General features: G+C 36.8%; 1 protein-coding gene across 4 annotated transcripts in view; it reads right to left on the bottom strand.

The window, feature by feature from the left end:
• FOCAD (focadhesin) overlaps positions 1 to 21,463 on the bottom strand; it is a 247,973-nt gene that overhangs the window by 10,120 nt on the left and 216,390 nt on the right. For all 4 annotated transcript variants that reach the window (XM_036217571.1, XM_016160422.2, XM_036217572.1 and 1 more), the window contains 4 exons: positions 8,716 to 8,844; positions 6,427 to 6,542; positions 3,714 to 3,974; positions 2,950 to 3,039 (listed from right to left, as the gene is read on the bottom strand). In XM_036217571.1, the coding sequence (XP_036073464.1) occupies positions 2,950 to 3,039; positions 3,714 to 3,974; positions 6,427 to 6,542; positions 8,716 to 8,844 (596 nt within the window). The remainder of the gene's footprint in view (positions 1 to 2,949; positions 3,040 to 3,713; positions 3,975 to 6,426; positions 6,543 to 8,715; positions 8,845 to 21,463) is intronic.

The raw sequence follows: 21,463 nt of genomic DNA, 5'->3' as shown, positions 1-21,463 counted from the left end.
TACAAATAATGACAATGATAACTAACAAATACAGTACTTACATTGTGCCAGGCACCATTCTAAACATTTAACATGTATATTAATTTTGCAGTTCACAAAATAAGGTACGCAGACCTCTGGGGGACCCCAAGACCCTTTTAGAAGGTCTGTAAGGTCAAACTCTAGTGACATTCGTTGTATTTTTCAGTGCCACTTGCCATTTTTTAAAAAGCTAGTTTTACTTAAAATACCCTTGTGAACAATCAAAATTATTAGTTCCATTAAAACTTTGCCCTTGAGTATATATCTTTTTAATATTTTGTGTGACAAAATGGGAAGTGTGCATAAGGGACTTCTGCTGTGTATCCAAGTATGATGGTTGTCCCAAAAGAAAAAATGCTGTGAGACTGAACTGTGAGCTGAAACAGCCACTCTTTTCATGGAACGCCATTTAGTTGAATGATTAATAGACAAACTATGGTTGTTTAAATTGAGTATCTGACAGATTAGTTTCTTAAAATCGAAGACTAAAAAAGTGAGACTGTCACTTCAAGGAAAACATTTGACAGCATTTGCTGCCAATAATAAAATATGAATTTTCAAGCAAAAATTAGATTTTTTGGAAAATTTATATCTGCTACTATGAGTTTGGCAGCTTCCCAATAAATAAAGGACTTCTCATGAGATTGCTGGTGATATCAACAAATATGATGTTTTGATATTATATAATGAAATATGTCAACATTTGGAAGATTTTAAAATGTAGCGATTCAAAATTTTCCAAATGTCCAATGTATATTATAAAATCATTCATTAGTAAAAGACCCAGAGTACAAGATAGGCCAATGGATTTTAATGTAACAGAGTATGTGAAGGTCACTGATATGGTTTCAGATTCCACACTGCCACTAACGTACAAGAAACTGGTACATATTAAAGAAAGATATCCACAATTATCGGAAAAGTCTATTAGCATACACATCCTTTTCTACATTACACGCTCTACCTACATATCTGTATGAGGCTGGATTTTCTTCACATACTTCATCAAAACAATATCACAACAGACCGAAGGAGCAGCTATGCACATCCAGCTGTCTTCTATTAAGTCAGATGTTAGAGATTTGCAAAAATGTGAAACGATGCCACTTTTCTCACTGATTTGATTTTTCTAAAAAATATATGTTTTCTTTTTTATGTTAAGATGTAATGAATTTATTATTATTTTTAAGTAAATATTTTCCTAGTTTTATTTTCTAACGTGGTAAACATTGACAGATATGACCCATATAAATAAAAGCTCTTTGAAGGCCTCAATAATTTTTAAGACACTAAAGTGGTCCTGAGACCAAAAAGTTTGAGAACCACTGTATTTACTTTATTCTCACGCCAACCATATGGAGTAAAATACTATTTTCATCCCTCTGCTGCAGATGAGGTTAGCTAACTTGCTTAAGGTCACAGCTGTAGATGTCAGAAAAGAAACAGAACCCAGGGAGTCTGAGCTCTTCACCACTACCTTATTCTTACCTCTGTTCTTTCCAGAAATGAAAACACTGACCTCAGTGGAACTCTTTCAGAGACATCAGAACGCTATTTAGTATGTTCTATTAAGTTGGTGTTGTAAGACTAAGCAAATAAACAGAGCAACCTTTAGCTCTGAGAAACATGAATTACGCGCATTACTTCTGACTATATTACAATAATGTAAGAATAGGATATAATAAAATACATGAAAATAATAATTATGATAATAATTACTGAGTACTTGCCTTGGGTCAGGTACTTTTCCAAGAACTTAATTTGGATTCAGTCATTTAACTCTCAAATTAATCTTAGGAGGTACATGCTATTATCTCTTTTTTATAGATGAGAAAACTGAGGCAAGGAAAGGTTATAAAATGTAATCAAGGTCACATTGCTAGTAAATTAGAGAGATGGATGTCAAACCCTGGCACTGAGGCTCCTGAATCAAATCTCTTAAGCGTTTCCTTATACTGCTTACAACAAACTCATCTTCAAAATGCTGATATTCCAAATACTCTAACAGTGGTTCTCAAACCTTAAGATGCACAATCACCTGGAAGAGCTGTTAAAACACAGGTTCTGGGCCCCACCTCCAGAGTTTCTGACTGAATAGGTCTGGGGGTGGGAGTTGAGAATTTGCATTTCTAATCAGTCCCCAGGTGATACTGATGCTGCTGGCCCAGGCTCCACATTTTGAGAATCATTGCTATGTGATGTAGAAACTCAATGATTTGACAGAACAGGCGAACCTTCCATAAAGTGGAATAAATAAGATGTCCACCAGCTATATGAGAGCTCACAGTTCTAGCATTTTGGTATTACTTGGTATGCAGGATTGCCATCTGAATAAGCATTTCCATTGGGATATCATTATACTAAGAAATTATTGTTTATCTGCAATTCAAATTTAACAAGACATATTATATTTTTTAAATCTGGCAACCTTACTGGAATGCTACTTTTTGCTTATTCATCATTGACTGGGTGTGGGTGTGAAGGGTACTTGTTAATTATCTTGTGTCAGGGCTAATAGTGCTTGTATTTTAATCAGACACCTTTCTTCATTCCAAAAAGATAAGTATCAGATGAAGAAAAATAAAGGTGAGAACAGAACTATTTACTTATGCCTTCCATGTACCAGAAAGTTCTTTGGTCAGAATATTCCCATTCTTGTGGATTTTGTTTTAAAGACACTGTCCTGTTATTTTTGCCCAGAGGTGGCACTAAAATGTTTTTCTTCTACCTATCCATCCCTACAACATTTGTTAAGAACCAGCCAAACTACAAGGTTAGACACAAGACACCTGTGTGCAACAGAGATAGGTTCCTGAAATTAACCAGTATCAGGAAGCAAAACTAGCCTCGGCCAAAAGGATACTGTAACCACCTCTTCCATTGTAATTCCTACCTCAATAACAAAAAAATATATAGATATGTTATTACCTCAGTAATCTGAACAATCCGATTGGCTTCATCATCAGTCATTTCCGAGAGGCACTGTGCTATACTGATATACAGCTCTAGATCATTTCTCTGGTAAAAAAAAAAAAAAAAAAAAAAAAAACCCAAGCATGTCAAAATACAATATAAGTATTTCTTAATGTTCTTAATTTTCTGGCAGATTAGTAGATTTGTTTATCTCCATGAACAGCAACTGGAGTGATTTTAATTTTAACCAAACCAAAATGTGTGGCCAATTTTTATCATTTAAAAAACATCTTTCCTGTTATTTTGGATATTTGTTTGGCTGTACTTTCTTTTCTTCTTTTCAGAATCATCATTCGAAATGATCTTTTAACTTCTTTGTAAAACTATAATTCAGAGTCTGTTGGGGGAGGGGAAAAGCTAGTGTTAAGTCACTTGATATGACTGGTGTACTGGATGACAGGCCCAAGAATTCTCTGGGTGTAAAGTATACGGGTTTCTGAGCTTGCTCATCTCCTACTGGCATTTGGTAAAAGGCTTAAAAGCAAACTTCCTGGTGCCACACTGGTTAACCCACTTCTGAGCTTGCTTAAGACTTTAGTTCTAAATATTCAACCTCAATTTAGATCTTGGAAGCAAACACATTCTTAGTAAAGAATGTGGTTATTTCTTGCTAGCCTTCCCACCACATTCCTAAAACATACACCTCCCTGCTTTGCCAAAAAGGCTTTAAAAAATCCCAAACATAAATTGTCAGGAATGTAAATATTTTTGTTCCTTACCCGAATCTTATTTGGCAGGAGGTCAAAAATTTTCCCAGTAGCTTCACAGAGCAGGCTCCAGAGGTGGTAGGCAGGGCTGGGCAGTTTCATGGCCTGGCTCAGACCTTGCAAGGCACTAGGGCATAACTCAGGACTGGAAAGTGGGGAAGCTGCTTGAAAAACTGCTACCATTAAGTTTTCCACAAAACCCAGGATCTGTTCGTCAGAGACATGTTTGATCCACAGAGGTGCAGTTACCAGGAGGTATTTCTTAATATTCAGCTGGAGGCAAAATAGAAGAGGTCAGATATAAACAGGCAAGTCTGGGTTTGCAACACCTAAAACTTCTAGGTCATCTCTGTGTTTGAGAGTAGACTGAGAGAGAAAGGTTCAGGTAACTTCCTTGCTCCTCATTTTCCCAAAGCTTCATGATCTAATGGGCTACCAGTGCATGTAATTTTGGCTCCATGGTGACTCATATGTATTTATGGTATCTGTCAATCCATCTGTAAACCACTCAGCTTAAACACTGGAACTTTTCAGTGAGGGAATAAAATGCAGCTTCTAAAACATGACCGTTGCTATACAATCTTAATGTCACATTTTCTGGCAAGAAAAGCTGAAGATGAAAGTCTTACCTGCTGGAAATCAACTAAACAGAATATCTGATATTATTAATTTCTTATTCTGAGGAACCACTGAGAAATAATAAGGGGAACTGGCATGCTGAGACCATTTCCGACCAAAGAAGAACCAGCTGAGCATGTGAAACTGACCATGGCATCGTAGAGTTCATGAGAGCTAAGAAGGGGCACAGTTGGTACTAGCTCTGGGTCACAGATTTTAAGAGAATAGGCTTCGAAATTTTTTAGAAATGTAAGTGTGATACTAAATCTAAAAGAAGTGGTATAAAAAAGTAAAATCTGACAAAAATCAGTAAATTTCAACAAAGATCAATGTTTGTTGTTGCATGAGCTATCTGAAGCTCACTTTAAAGAACATACCATTTCAGATCATTTTCTACATGAAAACGTATATAGTTAAGAAAAAGAATTCACAAACTTAATTTATTAACAAAGGTAATGTGAAAGGTCCATAATCAAGCACAAATGCAAAAAATTGGCATGGATCTAAAAGAGAAGTGGAAAGATCACTAAAACCTAGAAACTTTTCTGAGGTCAACAAAATAGGCTGCTAGAGTTATTCCTGATTTGAAAGGAAGGAGTTAATAGTTCAGAGTTTAAGACATGGACGTTGGAGTCATCCACACTCTCTTCCATGTATTGCTTCTTCTGTCTCTCTTCAGTTTACCATTCTATAAAATGTGAACAATAAAATCTATTGCTCAGAAGTGAAATAAGCCAGACACAAAAGACTTCATAGTGTGTGATTCCAAAGAATTTCTAAATTTCATATGAAATTTAAATTTATATGAAAATTCTTTTAAAAAGGCAAAGAGCTGATCAGTAGTAGCCTGGGTCTGAGATTAGGACAAGGAATTGACTACAAGTAGGCACAATGAAACTTTTTGGGGTGATACAAGTATTCTTGGTAATAGATACAAATGTATAAATGTACTAAAACTCCAATTACACTTAAAATGGCTATATTTTATGGAATATAAATTATAGCTAAATAAACCTGTGAAAAATAATCAGCCTATCAGGGTTGAAAAGAGATTAAATCTGATGTCTGAAAGTACTCATTGAGTACTTACAAGTAGCGGGTGAATAGCAAGTGCTCATAAAGTGGCAGCAGATAGGTAATGATAATAGCTGACAGAAAGGATATAGATCTCAGTAACATCGACTTTCAATTAAAAAAAAAATTAGGAGATGTAGGAAAGCTTAAAAGAAAGAAGTGCAGAGTAGTGACTGAAGCCAAAATTTTGAGGAAATAATAAGAGGGCTCTGCAGCACGCTCAAAGAATTAAAGCCTCCTAGAATAGAATAACGAAGATGAGATCATTTAACGTACAATCAATTGGTAAACCTCTAAGGAATCATAAAATGTGTATTTTTGGTCCTAGCTTGAAATATACTCAAATTTATACATCTTTATTAATTGCACATTTTAAAATAATTTTGCCCCATTCTTTCTAACTGTCCTTAGCTTATATCATGGAAGGTGCTGGTCACCTCTCTCTATCACAAATACCAGAGTAGATCACTTTTTCCTTAGCACTTTGCTCAAACTGAACCCCATAGCAGAGATGATCTACTCTTTCCACCTACATCCCCTGGTGCCTCTAACTTGATGCCTAACCAAATCCTACCAAGCCTTCAAGACTCACCTTAATTGCTATCTTTTCTGTGAGAGGGAGAGATCATATACACAGTACATGTAGATTTTCCATTCTCTTAATACTTACTGAAACAATTATAGGTATGATATAAACAAATAAACCCAGGTTCAAATAGCTCTACACCTTTCTAGCTATAAGATCTTGAGAAAAAAAAATTAATATCTCTGATCATCATTTTCCCTTTTTTGTATTAAATGGTAGCTGAAAGCATGAATGGTGATGGCTATGGTAGAGTTCTGAATCACACAATTTTCCACTCTTCTGGCCAGCTACTGTCAATGTCAAACCCTCAATTTCTGCAAAATCTCATTTGTCCACTCTTGGCTTTGAGAACACGCACCCAAATCAATGTTAATCCCCCACCCCAACCTCCGCAAAAAAAAGGGAAACATATCCTCCTGATGCCCAATACCCTTAGTTGCTACATACACTCAGACCGTGAATCAGTGGTGGCATCACCCATAATCCCAAGAGTGCAGTTGCATTCTGGGATGACTGTGCCTGAGTCACCATAATTTCAAGGCACAGTTGTTGTATCTCTTCACCTGAAAAGAAAAGGAAGAGAATATTTAATGTAGCTGCTTCTCTTACTCATTTTTAGCTTTCAGTGTCTCAAATCAAAGGATCTGCTTAGTGACTTCTACAGGTAATATAACTTCAGAAAACAAAATGGTATTTCAAGAGACCTTTTAGTTATGAGGCAAAAGTATCCCCTGGCATCAAAGTCCCAAGTCTTGGAATTGGCAAGGGCCTTGAGCTAGGTAATTTCTCTTATGATATTGAGAGAAAACTAAACACTCAAATACTATCATGATGTTGAGATAATTTTAACTAGAAATCTCTTTGCCTCTGTTTTCCCCTCTTCTCAATTTTGCATTCAGTACATAGGAAAATCTGTCTTGGTCTGGAAGGACTTAAAGATGTTGTCACATTCTCTAGTGATCAAGTCTTTTTAACAATTCGATACCCACAGGCAGACATGTTTTTCCCAACTGGACCTTTTCTTCCTTTTTCTAAGGAGTTTTACTGAAACAAAAACATTTTTAATACAGCATGCAAAAAAAGGGAGGGGCAGGGTGACATATTTTTCAAATAAAATCTCTGAAGACACAGTATAGTAGCATCACATCTTATACAGGGATTAGTTTAAAATAAAAGCGTTTAAGTGAAAAATTATACATAGTCAAAATCATCTTTGATAATCCTTTAAATCACACCTAAATTATAGTATATAAATCCTTTGTATATCATATATAAATCAGCACCGTACTATCAAAAATAGAGGACTTATAGCAAATACACACAAACATCCACAATTACAGCACTGTTAAAATTGTTCTCTCTCTCTTTTTTTTTTTTTTGGAGATGGGGGCAAGTGCATAAAATTAAATTTGCATATGTGAATTCCATAAACAAGGTTGTGGTGGACGAATAAGAGGCGTGAGGAGGTATGCATTCCCTTTGCCTCTCACCACAAAGTATCTGTGGTAGACGGAATAATGGCCCCTAAAGATGTCCACATCCTAATCTCTGGAACCTGTGAATATATTACCTCGCATAGCAAAGGAACTCTTCAGATGTGATTGAGGTTAAGGACCTTGAAATGGGGACATTATCTTGCGTTATTCAACTAGACTCATTAATCACAAGAATCTTTAAATATGGATAACCTTTCCCAGCTGCAGAGAACCAGATAGATGACAGTATGAGAAGGCATCAGTCCTCTATCGTTTGCTTTAAAGATGGAGAAAGGGGGCCACAAATCAAGGAATGCGGGCAGCCTTTAGAAGCTGGAAAAGGAAAAGAAATGAATTCTCCTTTTTTAAGTCTGTTTGGGCTGCTATAACAAAATACTATAGACCGGGTAGCTTATAAACAACAGAAATTTATTTCTCACAGTTCTGGAGGCTGGAAGTCTAAGATCAGTGTGCTGGCATGGTCAGGTCCTGGTGAAGGCCCTTTGTTGAGATGCAGACTCGTAACTTCTCAGTATGTCCTCACATGGTGGAAGGAGCAAGGAAGCTCTGTGGGGCCTCTTTTTATAAGGGCATCAATCCTACCTATGACAGCTCCACCCTCATGACCTAATCACTTCCCAAAAGCTCCACTTCCTCATTCCGTCACACTGGAGGTTAAGATTTCAACACAAATTGTGGGGGACACGAACATTCAGACCACGGCACTCCCTCAAAGCATCTAGTAGGTAACACTGCTCTGCCTGTATCTTGATCTTAGCCCAGTGAGAACCATGTTGGACTTGTGTTTTTTTTACAAGAACTATATTCTGTAGTTATTACAGAACTATAAAAGAATAAAATGGTTGGTTCAGGCCACAGAGTCTGTGGTAATTTGTTATAGCAGCAATAGAAAAGTTACAGCATCCCATAGGCTACTTCCTTGAAACTCATGGCTCTGGAAATGCAATTCGATAACCATCAAACCTGGCTTTCTGGGGCCTGTAACAGATGCTCAGCAATGGGCACATATCAGTCAAGTACTGTCTTGTTGAGCGCAGCCTGTGTCTTCAGCCTCCTCCTCCCCACTCTCAGTGAAAGGTATAAAGAGACTGAGAGGAGCTCAGCAGTCCCATCTAAGAAGTCAAACCCCCAAATCCCAAAAGTCTATCTAGTCACTACCAGTTGTGACACAGAGTCTATTTTTCTACTCAATTCGCACCCTAAAAGCAGAGTCTGAAGACCTAAAAACCTTGACATTTACCAAAGTTTAGCCTCATAAGTGGAGAGAGGAGCGCAGCCCAGTTCACGGGAGGGTACTGGTAGCTTTCGCCAACAGTTGCAATGGGTTTCATCACAACCTTGAGAAGGGAAGGAGGCACAGATTCAGGGCCTGCAACAGAAAGGAAAAAAATAATAAAGCACTTCGATAGCATCATGAAAGTGGAAAAGGCCAACTTTCTCTCCTGGTTCTTCTAGTTTCAAAAGATCTGGGTAGTACATCTTCCATTGTGGTTCAATTTTCAATCCTGTGCTCGTAATCTCAACCCAATTTGCTACAAAGCCTTGTTCCCTCTATTCTTCTCTCATTTGTCGCCAGTCTTTCCCTCTTGTCTGAACAGGAATATTGCACATAGCTACTTAGCTATCTTGCATACTTTTTCTCATTCCTTTTCACTCAGCTTTCTAAAAAGAGTAACTTTCTCTACATTAATGCTTCACTGCTCATTTACTCCTCAATCTACTCCCAGAGAACGAGACATTTATTGCCTACTCAGGTACAGTCTCTTCTAAAGGTTACGGATTACCTTCAATCCCTATGGCCCTACACGAACATGTTCTGTACTATGTGATTCACCATTCTACACCTCAGACTGTGCCATGGCTGACTGCTTCAGAGGTGAGCATCTAAGGTAACAGTAATCTATAGGTTAATCAGCTATCTGTGACACAGTACCATAACTTTAATATTAAATTCTTTTTATTCAGATACGGCAGGTAATTTGAATCAGAAAATAATGAAACGTGGAGCAGTTATGAGTGGAGACATAAGGTGCAGTCAAGATTGGAGTAGCTATTAAGGGTCATGTAAAAGTGAAGTTATAAGGAGGTCAGAAATGATGCATAGAAAAGTAAAAGACCAAGAAGGAGAAGCAAAAGTAGCAGGAGCAACATAAGCAGCAGAAGGGAAATCAGCATCAGCAGAAAGAGAGGCATAATCAGCAAAAGGAAAAACAGGGACAGAATCAGTAGAAAAAGCTGCAGAATCAGCAGGCACTGAAGAACGGGAAAGCAGAAGCGAGACTGCGTCAGCAAAAGGGAAACCAGCTGCAGAAAGGAGAAGCACAGGCAAAGGAGAAGCAGAGGCCAGAAAAAGCAGCAGAATCAGCAGGCCCTGAAGAACGGGAAAGCAGAAGTGGGACAGGATCAGCAAAAGGGAAACCAGCTGCAGAAAGGAGAAGCACAGGAAAAGGAGAAGCAGAGGCAAGAGAAGCCACAGAATCAGCAGGCCCTGAAGAACGGGAAAGCAGAAGCGAGACTGCGTCAGCAAAAGGGAAACCAGCCGCAGAAAGGAGAAGCACAGAAAAAGGAGAAGCAGAGGCAAGAGAAGCCACAGAATCACCAGGCACTGAAGAACGGGAAAGCAGAAGTGGGACTGCATCAGCAAAAGGGAAACCAGCTGCAGAAAGGAGAAGCACAGGCAAAAGAGAAGCAGAGGCCAGAAAAAGCAGCAGAATCAGCAGGCACTGAAGAACGGGAAAGCAGAAGCGAGACTGCGTCAGCAAATGGGAAACCAGCTGCAGAAAGGAGAAGCATAGGAAAAGGAGAAGCAGAGGCAAGAGAAGCCACAGAATCACCAGGCACTGAAGAACGGGAAAGCAGAAGCGAGACTGCGTCAGCAAAAGGGAAACCAGCTGCAGAAAGGAGAAGCACAGGCAAAGGAGAAGCAGAGGCCAGAAAAAGCAGCAGAATCAGCAGGCCCTGAAGAACGGGAAAGCAGAAGTGGGACAGGATCAGCAAAAGGGAAACCAGCTGCAGAAAGGAGAAGCACAGGAAAAGGAGAAGCAGAGGCAAGAGAAGCCACAGAATCAGCAGGCCCTGAAGAACGGGAAAGCAGAAGCGAGACTGCGTCAGCAAAAGGGAAACCAGCCGCAGAAAGGAGAAGCACAGAAAAAGGAGAAGCAGAGGCAAGAGAAGCCACAGAATCACCAGGCACTGAAGAACGGGAAAGCAGAAGTGGGACTGCATCAGCAAAAGGGAAACCAGCTGCAGAAAGGAGAAGCACAGGCAAAAGAGAAGCAGAGGCCAGAAAAAGCAGCAGAATCAGCAGGCACTGAAGAACGGGAAAGCAGAAGCGAGACTGCGTCAGCAAATGGGAAACCAGCTGCAGAAAGGAGAAGCATAGGAAAAGGAGAAGCAGAGGCAAGAGAAGCCACAGAATCACCAGGCACTGAAGAACGGGAAAGCAGAAGTGGGACTGCATCAGCAAAAGGGAAACCAGCCGCAGAAAGGAGAAGCACAGAAAAAGGAGAAGCAGAGGCAAGAGAAGCCACAGAATCACCAGGCACTGAAGAACGGGAAAGCAGAAGTGGGACTGCGTCAGCAAAAGGGAGACCAGCTGCAGAAAGGAGAAGCACAGGCAAAAGAGAAGCAGAGGCTAGAAAAAGCAGCAGAATCAGCAGGCACTGAAGAACGGGAAAGCAGAAGCGAGACTGCGTCAGCAAAAGGGAAACCAGCCGCAGAAAGGAGAAGCACAGGCAAAGGAGAAGCAGAGGCCAGAAAAAGCAGCAGAATCAGCAGGCCCTGAAGAACGGGAAAGCAGAAGCGAGACTGCGTCAGCAAAAGGGAAACCAGTCGCAGAAAGGAGAAGCACAGGCAAAGGAGAAGCAGAGGCCAGAAAAAGCAGCAGAATCAGCAGGCCCTGAAGAATGGGAAAGCAGAAGCGGGACAGGATCAGCAAAAGGGAAACCAGCCGCAGAAAGGAGAAACACAGGCAAAGGAGAAGCAGAGACCAGAAAAAGCAGCAGAATCAGCAGGCACTGAAGAATGGGAAAGCAGAAGCGAGACTACGTCAGCAAATGGGAAACCACCTGCAGAAAGGAGAAGCACAGGCAAAGAAGAAGCAGAGGCAAGAAAAGTCACGGAATCATCAGACAAGGAGACAGGAAAGCAGAGGAAAAAGATGCAAAAACAGAAACAGCAAGAAAAGCAGCAGAATTAGTAAAGGTTAAAAAACAAGGAGAAGCAGAAATAGAGGCAGAGTCAACAAAGGTGAAAACAGTTGAAGAAAGAAGTATAGCGAAAAGGAAAAACAAAAATGGGTAAAACACTTAAATAGATATTTCTCTAAAGATGATACACAAATGGCCAACAAGGATATGAAAAGATGTTCAACACCAGTAATCACCAGAGAAATAAAAATGACAATATCACCTTACACTGATTAGAATGGCTACTATAAAAAAAATAAATAAAAAGAAAATAAGTAAGTGTTGGCAAGGATGTAGAGAAATTAGAACACTTTTGTACTGTTGGTGGAATTATCCAGAACCACTGTGGAAAACAACATGATGTCTCCTCAAAAAAATTTAAAATAAAACGACCATATGACCCAGCAATCTCACTTTGGGTAAAGAACGAAAAGAAATGAAAGCAGAGTCTTGAAGAGATTGCAATAAACCCATATTCACAGCAGTGCTATTTGAAATAGCCAAGAGGTAGAAGCAATCCAAATGTCCATTGATAGATAACTGGATAAACAAACTGAAACAGACGCAAAATGGAATAGTATTCAACCTTAAAAGAAAAGAAATACTGTTATATGCTACAACATGGATAAACCTTGAGGATACTACGCTAAGTGAAACAAGCCAGTAACAAGATAAATGCTGTATTCCACTTATATCAAGTATCTAAAGTAATCAAATGAATAGAAACAGAAAGTAGAATGGTGGCTATTAGAGATTAGGGAGAGGGAGAAAGGGTAGGTATTGTTTAATGGGTCTAGTTTCAGTTTGTAAGATGAAAAATTTCTGGAGATTGGTTTCACAACAATGTGAATATACTTAATTGTATATCTAAAAATGATTAAGATGGTAAATTTTATGTGCTTTTTCTAACAAAAAAATAAAAGGCGAGACTTTTGGTTTCCAGTTCTGCATGTAAGCAACTTGGATAATCTAGATAAAGTGAGTAAATTCCTAGAAACACACAAATTACCTAAATGACTCCAGAATAAATAGAAAATATGAACAGACCTATAACAAGTCAAGAGATTAAGTCAGTAATCAAAAACCACCCAACAAAGAAAAGTCCAGGACCATATGGTTTCACTCACTGGTGAATTCTACCAAACACTTAAAGAAGAATTGACAACACTCTTTTTCAATTTCTTCCAAAAAAGAGAAAAGAAGGGAATACTTAACTCATTCTATGAGACCAGCATTATCCTGATACCAAAGCCAGACAAAGACACCACAATGAAAGTACAGACTAGTATTTGTTATGAATATAGATGTGACAAATTTCCAGAAAACACTAGTAAACTGAATCCAATGGCATATTAAAAGGATTATACATGATGATCATGCAGGATTTACCCCAGGAATGCAAGTGTCATTCAACACAAAAAAACCAATCAATGTAATACATCACATTAATAAAATGGGGGGGGGCACACATAATTATCTCAACTTACACAGAAAACTTTTCATAAAATCCAACACCCTTTCATGACAAAAATACTCAGAAAATTATGAATACGATGAAGTTATCTTATCATGATACAGTGCACTTGAGAAAATCCACAGTGAACATTATACTCAATGGTGAAAGCTTTCCCTCTACTATCACGAATAAGGATGCCCGCTTTTAATACTTTGCATTGTATGTTTTAGCCAGGGCCATTAGGCAAGAAAAAGAAAAGGCATTCGGATTAGAAAGGAAGAAGTAAAACATCTCATTTGCAAATAACATGAACCTGTATACAGAAAAATAAAATTCAGTAATTGCAGGGTATAAGATCAACAAACAAAAATTGTGTTTCAATATCCCAGCAATGAATAATTTGAAAAGGAAATTATAAGACAATGCCACTTGCAATAGTGCTGCCAGAAATAAAATACCTGGAAATTCATTAGAGATAGAAGACACATAAATAAATCAAAAAGGACAAAACATTGCTGAAAGAAATTAAAGAATATGCACAGAAATGAAAGGACAGCTTGTGTTCCTTGACTGGAACACAAGCTATCTACAGATTTAACACAATCCCTATCAAAATTTCAACAGCCTTTTTTTTTTTTTTTTGGCAGAAATGAAAAGGCTGCTTCTCTTATTTATATGAAATTGAAAAGGCCCCAAATAACCAAAACAATCTTGAAAAAGAAAAATCTGAAGGACTCACACATACCATATTTCAAAACTTACTACAGAGCTATGGTAATCAAAACAGTGTGTACTGGCAAATATAAGTATAGACATAAACAAATAGAATTGAGGGGCTATAAATAAACCCATACTTTATGGTCACTTGACTGTTGATAATGGTGCTAAACCATTCAATGGGGGTAGAAAATGGTCTCTTCAACAAATGATGCTGGGACAATAAGACATCCGCATGTAAATAATTAAGTTGGACTCCTATCTAATGTCGTATACAAAAATTAACTTAAAATGCATCAATGACCTAAATATAAAAATTAAGTTGTAAAAACTCTTAGAAGAAAGCATAGGGGTAAATCTGCATGACCTTTGATTTGGCAATGGATTTTTAGATATGATACCAAAAACATGAGCAACAAAAGGAAAAACAGATAAATTGTACTTTGTCAAAGCTAAAAACTTTTGTGCATCAAAGGATATTATCAATAAAATGAAGACGACTTGTAAAATGCAAAGAATATCTGCAAACTGTATATCTGATAAGAGTATAGTATCCAGAATATATAAAGCACTTTTACAACTCGATCAAAAATAATCTAACTTTTAAAAATGGTCAAAGGACTTGAATAAATAATTCTCCAATATTGATATACTAACTCAACATCATTGGTCATTAGGGATCTACAAATAAAAACTGAATGATATCACTTCACATGCAATAGGATAATAATAATAATAGAAAAAAAAACAAGTGTTGGCTTGTTCTCTACAAAGATATGGAGAATCTGGAACCTTCATATGTTGCTGGTAGGACTATAAAATGGTACGGACACTGTGGACAAAGTTTGGTAGCTCCTCAAAAAATGGCACAGGATTAATATATGATCCAGCAATTCTACCACTCCTATATACCCAAAAGAATTGAAAACAGGAGTTCAAACAAAAACTTGTATACAAATCTTCACAGCAAGCCACTTGTAATAGTCAAAAGGTAGTAACAACCTAAATGTCCATCAACTGATGAATGAATAAACAAAATATGGTATATCCACACAATGGAATATTTGGCCTTAAAAAGGATATAGCATGGATGAACCTTAAAAACATTACTCTAAGTGAAAGCCATTCACAAAAGACCATATAGTGTACAATTCCATTTAAATAAAATATACAAAGTAGGTAAATCCACAGAGACAGAAGGCAGATTATCGGTTGCGAGAGGCTGGGTGAAATGGGGAGTGGAGAGCAAATGCTCAGTGGGTGCAAGGGTTTCTTTTGGGGTGATGAGAATGTTCTGGAACTAAAGAGTGGTGATGATTGCATCAAACTGTGAATGTACCAAATGCCACTGAATTATACATTTTAAAATAGTTAAAATGGTAAATTTTATGTTATATGTATTTCTCACACACGCACACACAACAGAGCATGGAAAGAGATGAAGCAGAATCCATGAGAGAAGACAGGCAGAGAGCAAGAGTGAGAAAAAGGCTTGGTGCCTGGTATCTTTCTGCTCCTCGTAGTCTCAAGGGCTGGAAGTACAGTTTCTGCCCTTAGATTCCTGAGAAAGCTACAAATCCTTGCAATAAACATCTTTACTTTTGAGTCAGTGCAAGTGAGTTAGTGCTTTTTGTATTAAAAGTATCCTAACATAATTCCTATTTAGTTATTGTCCCCACTACTCCACTTGAATGATTTCTAAATGCTATCTAAACAGCAGATTCAAGGGCTTTTTTTTTTTTTTTTTTTGCAGCCTTGCTTTCCATACTTATTCATCTAAAACTGTATCATGCCCTCAGTCTTGAAATAAATGCTTCCCCAAACTTCTGTGTTGCTCCCCTGCTGAGTCTCACTGCCAGAGCTCATTCACTCTCACAGTTTCAAGTACTACTTACGTGTTGATGACTAACAAATCCATACTTCTAACCCAGGACTTTCTTTGATGTCTTAGATTTGTATTTCCAACTGGAGCTATCTCAAAAATCAGCATGTTTTCTCCGGCTAGCTACCAACTATATAACCTCCTCACTTCTGCATTTGCCAACTTGGGAAGGTAAAACTAATTGTGTGCTTTCCAGTGATGTTCCTCTCCTCTCCAAGAAACACTTTGCTTTTAGAAAATGTTAAAACCACAACACGTCTGCCACTTTGCTATGCTGTGTTACCAGTAACTGAAGCTATATTTCTATTCTACCCTGAAATGCAATACTAGGAGTGCAAGAAATAGTACAGGGAGTTAAGCATTACTCTTAGAAGGAGAAGAATTTCTGACAAAAAGTAAATATATTCATAAACACATTCATTCATTCCACCATCAACTGAATATCCCTTAGGTACCAGGTACTGTTCCAAACAGTGAAGATAGTGTCGAGCAAGACAGAATAGGTCACCATGCTCATGGAGCTGATATTCTGGTACAAGGACAAACAGATAAGGAAAAATCAGGTGTGATAAAAATAAAAATGCAGTGATAGAATTCACTGGTTGGCTATACTGATTACATGCATGTGGCAACTGTCTCTACACAATAGTAGCTGCAAATCGAGGTCTTTGATTGCACACACAAAAAACAATCAAAAATTAAGCTGTGTTTTGGGGGGTCCTTTTGGTTCATGATTCATAAAAATGGCCCAATGAACTAGCGGACAGTATGGTAAATACCTATGCATAGAATTACTTTCCTCTCCTATTAAAATACATGAACCCAATTCTATATTGAAAATCACTAATTCATAAACAGATTTCTATTAATTTTTTTCTTAAATCAAGTGTTTTCAAAATTACATAAAATTTTATTTCAGGTCCTTCTACAGAATTCACTATAGAAATTTTTCAGTTTTCAGAGGATCCAGGGAATCAGTAGACATTCAACCTGCCCTCTAATACGAGGACCCAGTGTGAAATATGACCATTTTCCAGATGTTTTATTGCTTAGACAATGAGCTCTCCCTTGACAGGGCAAAAGAACTTTCGCCAATAACTGCACTTTACTGTACACTTTTCATGTTGCTTCTATGCTCTTTAGAATTGATCTGATACACAACCAAGTGTCAGAAACAAGGAGAACTTGTAAAATGGAGTATAGGGTTGAAAATCAAGAAAGTGCTATAACACAATAAATCTACTTTTAAAGGAAAGAGAATCAGTACTGAGTAGCATATAACTAGAATCACACAGAATATTCCATTATACTTGCAGAAAACTAATTCTGACAGTAACTGGAATAAAAGAATAATTTAGTAACTGTTGTAGAAGAAAACCTTTGGTAGTTTAATGCACTTGGGGAGATGCATGGAAAAAGAGGGGGTCCCAAAGTTTGGGGTAAATGGAGTCACATGGTTCCTTCCTTAGAGATCTTTAGCATTGGACGCAAGAATTAAATCTCAGTAACAAGAATGGTCAGCTCCCTTATTATAGTGCTTTGTCTTTCAAACAAGTATTTTAGATAAAAGGAAATGCTGAAATGCTTTATAGATAATGGATATGGAACTGAGAAGACTTAACAGTACTTGTTAAAAGGATCCAGATGTTTTAAAGTCCAGATACAAAGTTGCTTTAAATCTATCACTCAGTCGACAGCCTCAAAGAACCCTGATATAAATGGCATATCTGAACATAATACATTACAACAGGACCCATTATCACACATACTTTGGCTACACAAAGGATCAGATCTCAGTGCTACAATGCACATGTGTAAGCCCTATGGTAAAAGTCTGGTAACAAGCAGGCTAGTGGCTGGTGATGCGTATATTCCCATCACTAGCACACTGCTTGTATAGTTTGGATATATCTTTACTTTCTCCATCTTCGGTGTTGTTTAGAAGCAACTTGGCTTAGAATATTCATTCACATACATATGCTTAAAGCTGTATATCAAAAAATATTTGAAAACGATTACTTGCCAAGTACTCTGCTCTAAGCATTTAAGATAAAACACAGATGTTCTTCTTGCCTTTGAGGAAATTATAGTCTAATGGGAAAGACAGACATTAAACAAAGAACCAGAAATAATTAAGCAAATAATTACACACATATAAAGTACTATGAAAAACATACAGGAAAGTATCATATAAGAAAGCTAAGCTAATGTGGGACTTTGCTTTTTCCCCACTGAGGAAAGAATGTTTAAACCAAGATAAAAAGGATAAATAGAAATTTTCCAAAGTCCTCAGAAAACACAGGTAGAGATAATTATACCATGGCATATTTGTGGGGACTAGGAAATATTTAGCCCCTGGCCAGAAACTACTTTACAATTATGACAGTCGTTGAAAACAGCTGATGATTCTGATACGTCAGTCAGAGACTAAGAATTGGGAGGATGTTCTGTCTTAAGATCAAGTACTTCAATAAAATCCCTGGAACCCTTAGCACCAGGAAGGCTGTCTGGCAGTGTGGAGATCAGAACCTGAGAGAGAAGAAGCTTTAGCAGGGCTGTGGCCTGGTGGGGACAGGAATTTCATTACATTTAGGGAGAGGAGGAAGAGAATTTCCTAATTCTGTCCACGGCAAGGGCCTAGGAGCAGTGATTGCCCTAGTAGCAATGAGATAGTTTGTAGCCAGATCTCAGATTCTATTCTCTACTAAAAGGAACTTGAGCTATCTGGCTATTACAGGGCTAAGGATAATACAAGACGAGCCTAGAACATCTTTTGTGCCACAAAGAAAGAAAGTTCTCAAAGAATGACAGGGTCACATCAAAAAAGACAGATGAGCCAACTTAAAGAGGCTCTTACTGATCTAATCTCAAACAATTTGAGGGTCAAATAATGAATAATTAAATAATAAATAAGAATGTAGTAGTCCATACTAGTTAAGAAAAAAAAGAGAGGAATAAAAAAAGGAAAAAAGGAGCAGCTCTTCCTTATAGTAGAATGCCTACTAAAAAAAAAAATGTAGATGGAATAACGAAATTTTAAGAATCTCCTTTGACAATTATCACAGTAATAATTGAGACAAGAAAACATTAATGAATACTACAACTAATGGGTGATAGTTGGATGACAAATGGGATATTCATAGTCTCAAAATATCTGCACACAAAATATTGATTGATGATAAAGGGAAATGAGAAACTTGATATTAGAGAAACCTGGAAGATATCAGCTAACGCCAGTGATCAAAGCAAACATCACCAGCGCAGGGAGACAGACATCACGTGCTACCTGATGGGATGCAGTGAGAAGAGCAGAGCTCCACGTCCGTGACATTCCTGCCAAAAATGATTGACCTGACTCTCCTGCGAGGAAAAACAGACAAACCGAAATAGAAGAATGTTCCATGAAATACCTCTCTTCTAATCTTAAAACATGTTCAAGTCAGGAAAGACAAGAACGACTGAGGAACTGTTCCAGACTAAAGGAGACTGAAGAGATAGAATAAATAAGCACAGTGTGACATTCAGGATTAAATTTTTGTCTGCTAAAGACATCATTTGGACTGTCAGTGAAATGAAAATAGGGTCCCTGGGTAAAAGGAACATAGGGGTTCCCTGGCTGTTTTCACTTTTATGGAAGTTAGAAATTATTTCGAAATAAAAAGGAAAAGAACAAAAGGTGTACATTTTTTAAAAAGACACTGTCTAAATTTAATTTAAAAAAAAAAAAACACCTCTCAGATAGTAAATACATACAAAAATGTCCACTCCTTCTGGCAATGCAATGCAAGTTAAAACAGTATTAAAGTATCATTTTATATCTGCTTGGTTTTTACTATAGTCATTTGTTTATATGTTGGTTTGCTTTATCATATGATAACTAGACAAGGTTTATTCTTTATTTTGTTTTCTAAGCACTATTATATAAAATGACTCATAAACATAATCCTTACAATAATTCTATAAAGAAGATTCCATTATTTTCCTCACTTTACAGAAGCAATCGAGGCTCAGAGACTTAAGCAACTTGCCTGAAGTTACATAGCCAGCAAGTGGTAGAAGAGAGGTATAAACCACGGTAGTCTGACTACCACAGTTTTACCCTCTAAGATATACTGCTTTGCATATTCATACATGGCTGAGGTACTAAACTTAGCACAGACCTTTTGAAGAGAAATAAGGCCATGCCATCCTATAGTCACCAAATCCTCTAGACATTTGCCCATTAATAAACTGCTGAGAACTTATTCTAAGGAAAGGTATATGCAGAAAAGAGAAAGCTACCTGTATAAAGATGTTCTCTATAATGGAAACTATAAAAATGACCAATACAAGAATGGTTAAGATCATTATTATTAACTTAATGGAATATTCTGTAGTCATTTAAAATGATAATTATGAAGATATATGGAAATTAGGAAAATGTTTATATTAAATTAAAAATGCAAAGTATATGTTTACTTGGAAATATGTAAAAAGTGTGTGTGCATAAAAGCAACGAATTAAAAAGTAAAATTAAAAAATGATAGTAGCTGTTCGAGAGTCATGGAATAATTGGTGACTTTTTCTTTCACATATTTTCATGGTGTTTACAACAAAAAATAGAAATTGAGCACTCTCGAAACATATCTTATTAACAAATATCTAGAAAGTGATGAAAGGATTCTTTTGGAGGAGATGGGTGGTAATTATGTCCATTTACATGTAAATTTGTTAAATTAAAAAAAATTAGGTAACAAAATAATAGAATATTTGTGATTCAACATAGTATAATGCACACATATCTAAAAGGACATATACTGGAATATCTATTGTGGTTATCTCTAGGTGGAGAGATTACAGGGGATTCTTTTTACTTCTTTACACCATTTTTAAACTTAGTGTTATACACGTATCATTTCTAATAAATATTTCTAAAAGAACTGTATAGGTAAATTATTGCTAAATTAAAATGCTTTAACATAATCGTGGCAACTGACTCCATAATTTCATAAGAAAAACAGGATAGCTTTCTCATATCATTTGTTCTATACTCAGGATTCACTATTTCTGTTCTTCTGGCTAGATGTGCCAACAATTTTATCTTATGTAAATAGTCCAAAAATGATTGAGAATATATCTATCTATAGTTTATGCAGAAGCCCAATTCTTATATACACAGATCACTGACCAATGAATGCATATTGAGAACAAAATACCATTCATAATGACTTTATTACAAGAATATAAATATATTTTCCTCAAATAAAACTTCTTACTGTGAACTTTAAAATCTAATAGAAAAATAAAGCTTAGAAAATTAGTCACATTCCCGAACAAAATAAGAAAAATAATTTTAAATAGGTAAAAATACTTAATGTCAGCATTGAAAAGAAATGATTCCTCTTATTCAGTACTTTTAAAATATTTCAAATGTTTATAAAAGAAGTGGATAAAGTCTTCCTGAAATCTGAATATTCTATGAGGTTTAGGGGGAAAAAAAAGGTCAGCAGTCAGGAAAAAAATGAAAAAAATGAATAATAAAAAAAAAGAGACAAAAATAAGAGTCAAAATTTAAAGGCCCTTAAGGGGAAAAAAAATTCCATGACAGGAGGACTTAGATTATGAACAAATTTTAAGCCTAGCATAGTCAAGCAATGTCCATAGGAAAGAAAAGAGAATGTTATAGGGTATAATAAAAAAAAGTTATATTCAAAACTATTAACTGAAGACTTTAAAAACTAGAAGGCATTTCATCTATTTGGTATGA

Source organism: Rousettus aegyptiacus, unplaced genomic scaffold (assembly GCF_014176215.1).
Source record: "Rousettus aegyptiacus isolate mRouAeg1 unplaced genomic scaffold, mRouAeg1.p scaffold_m13_p_3, whole genome shotgun sequence".
Lineage (NCBI taxonomy): Eukaryota > Metazoa > Chordata > Mammalia > Chiroptera > Pteropodidae > Rousettus > Rousettus aegyptiacus.
This window is presented reverse-complemented; position numbering and strand designations above follow the sequence as displayed.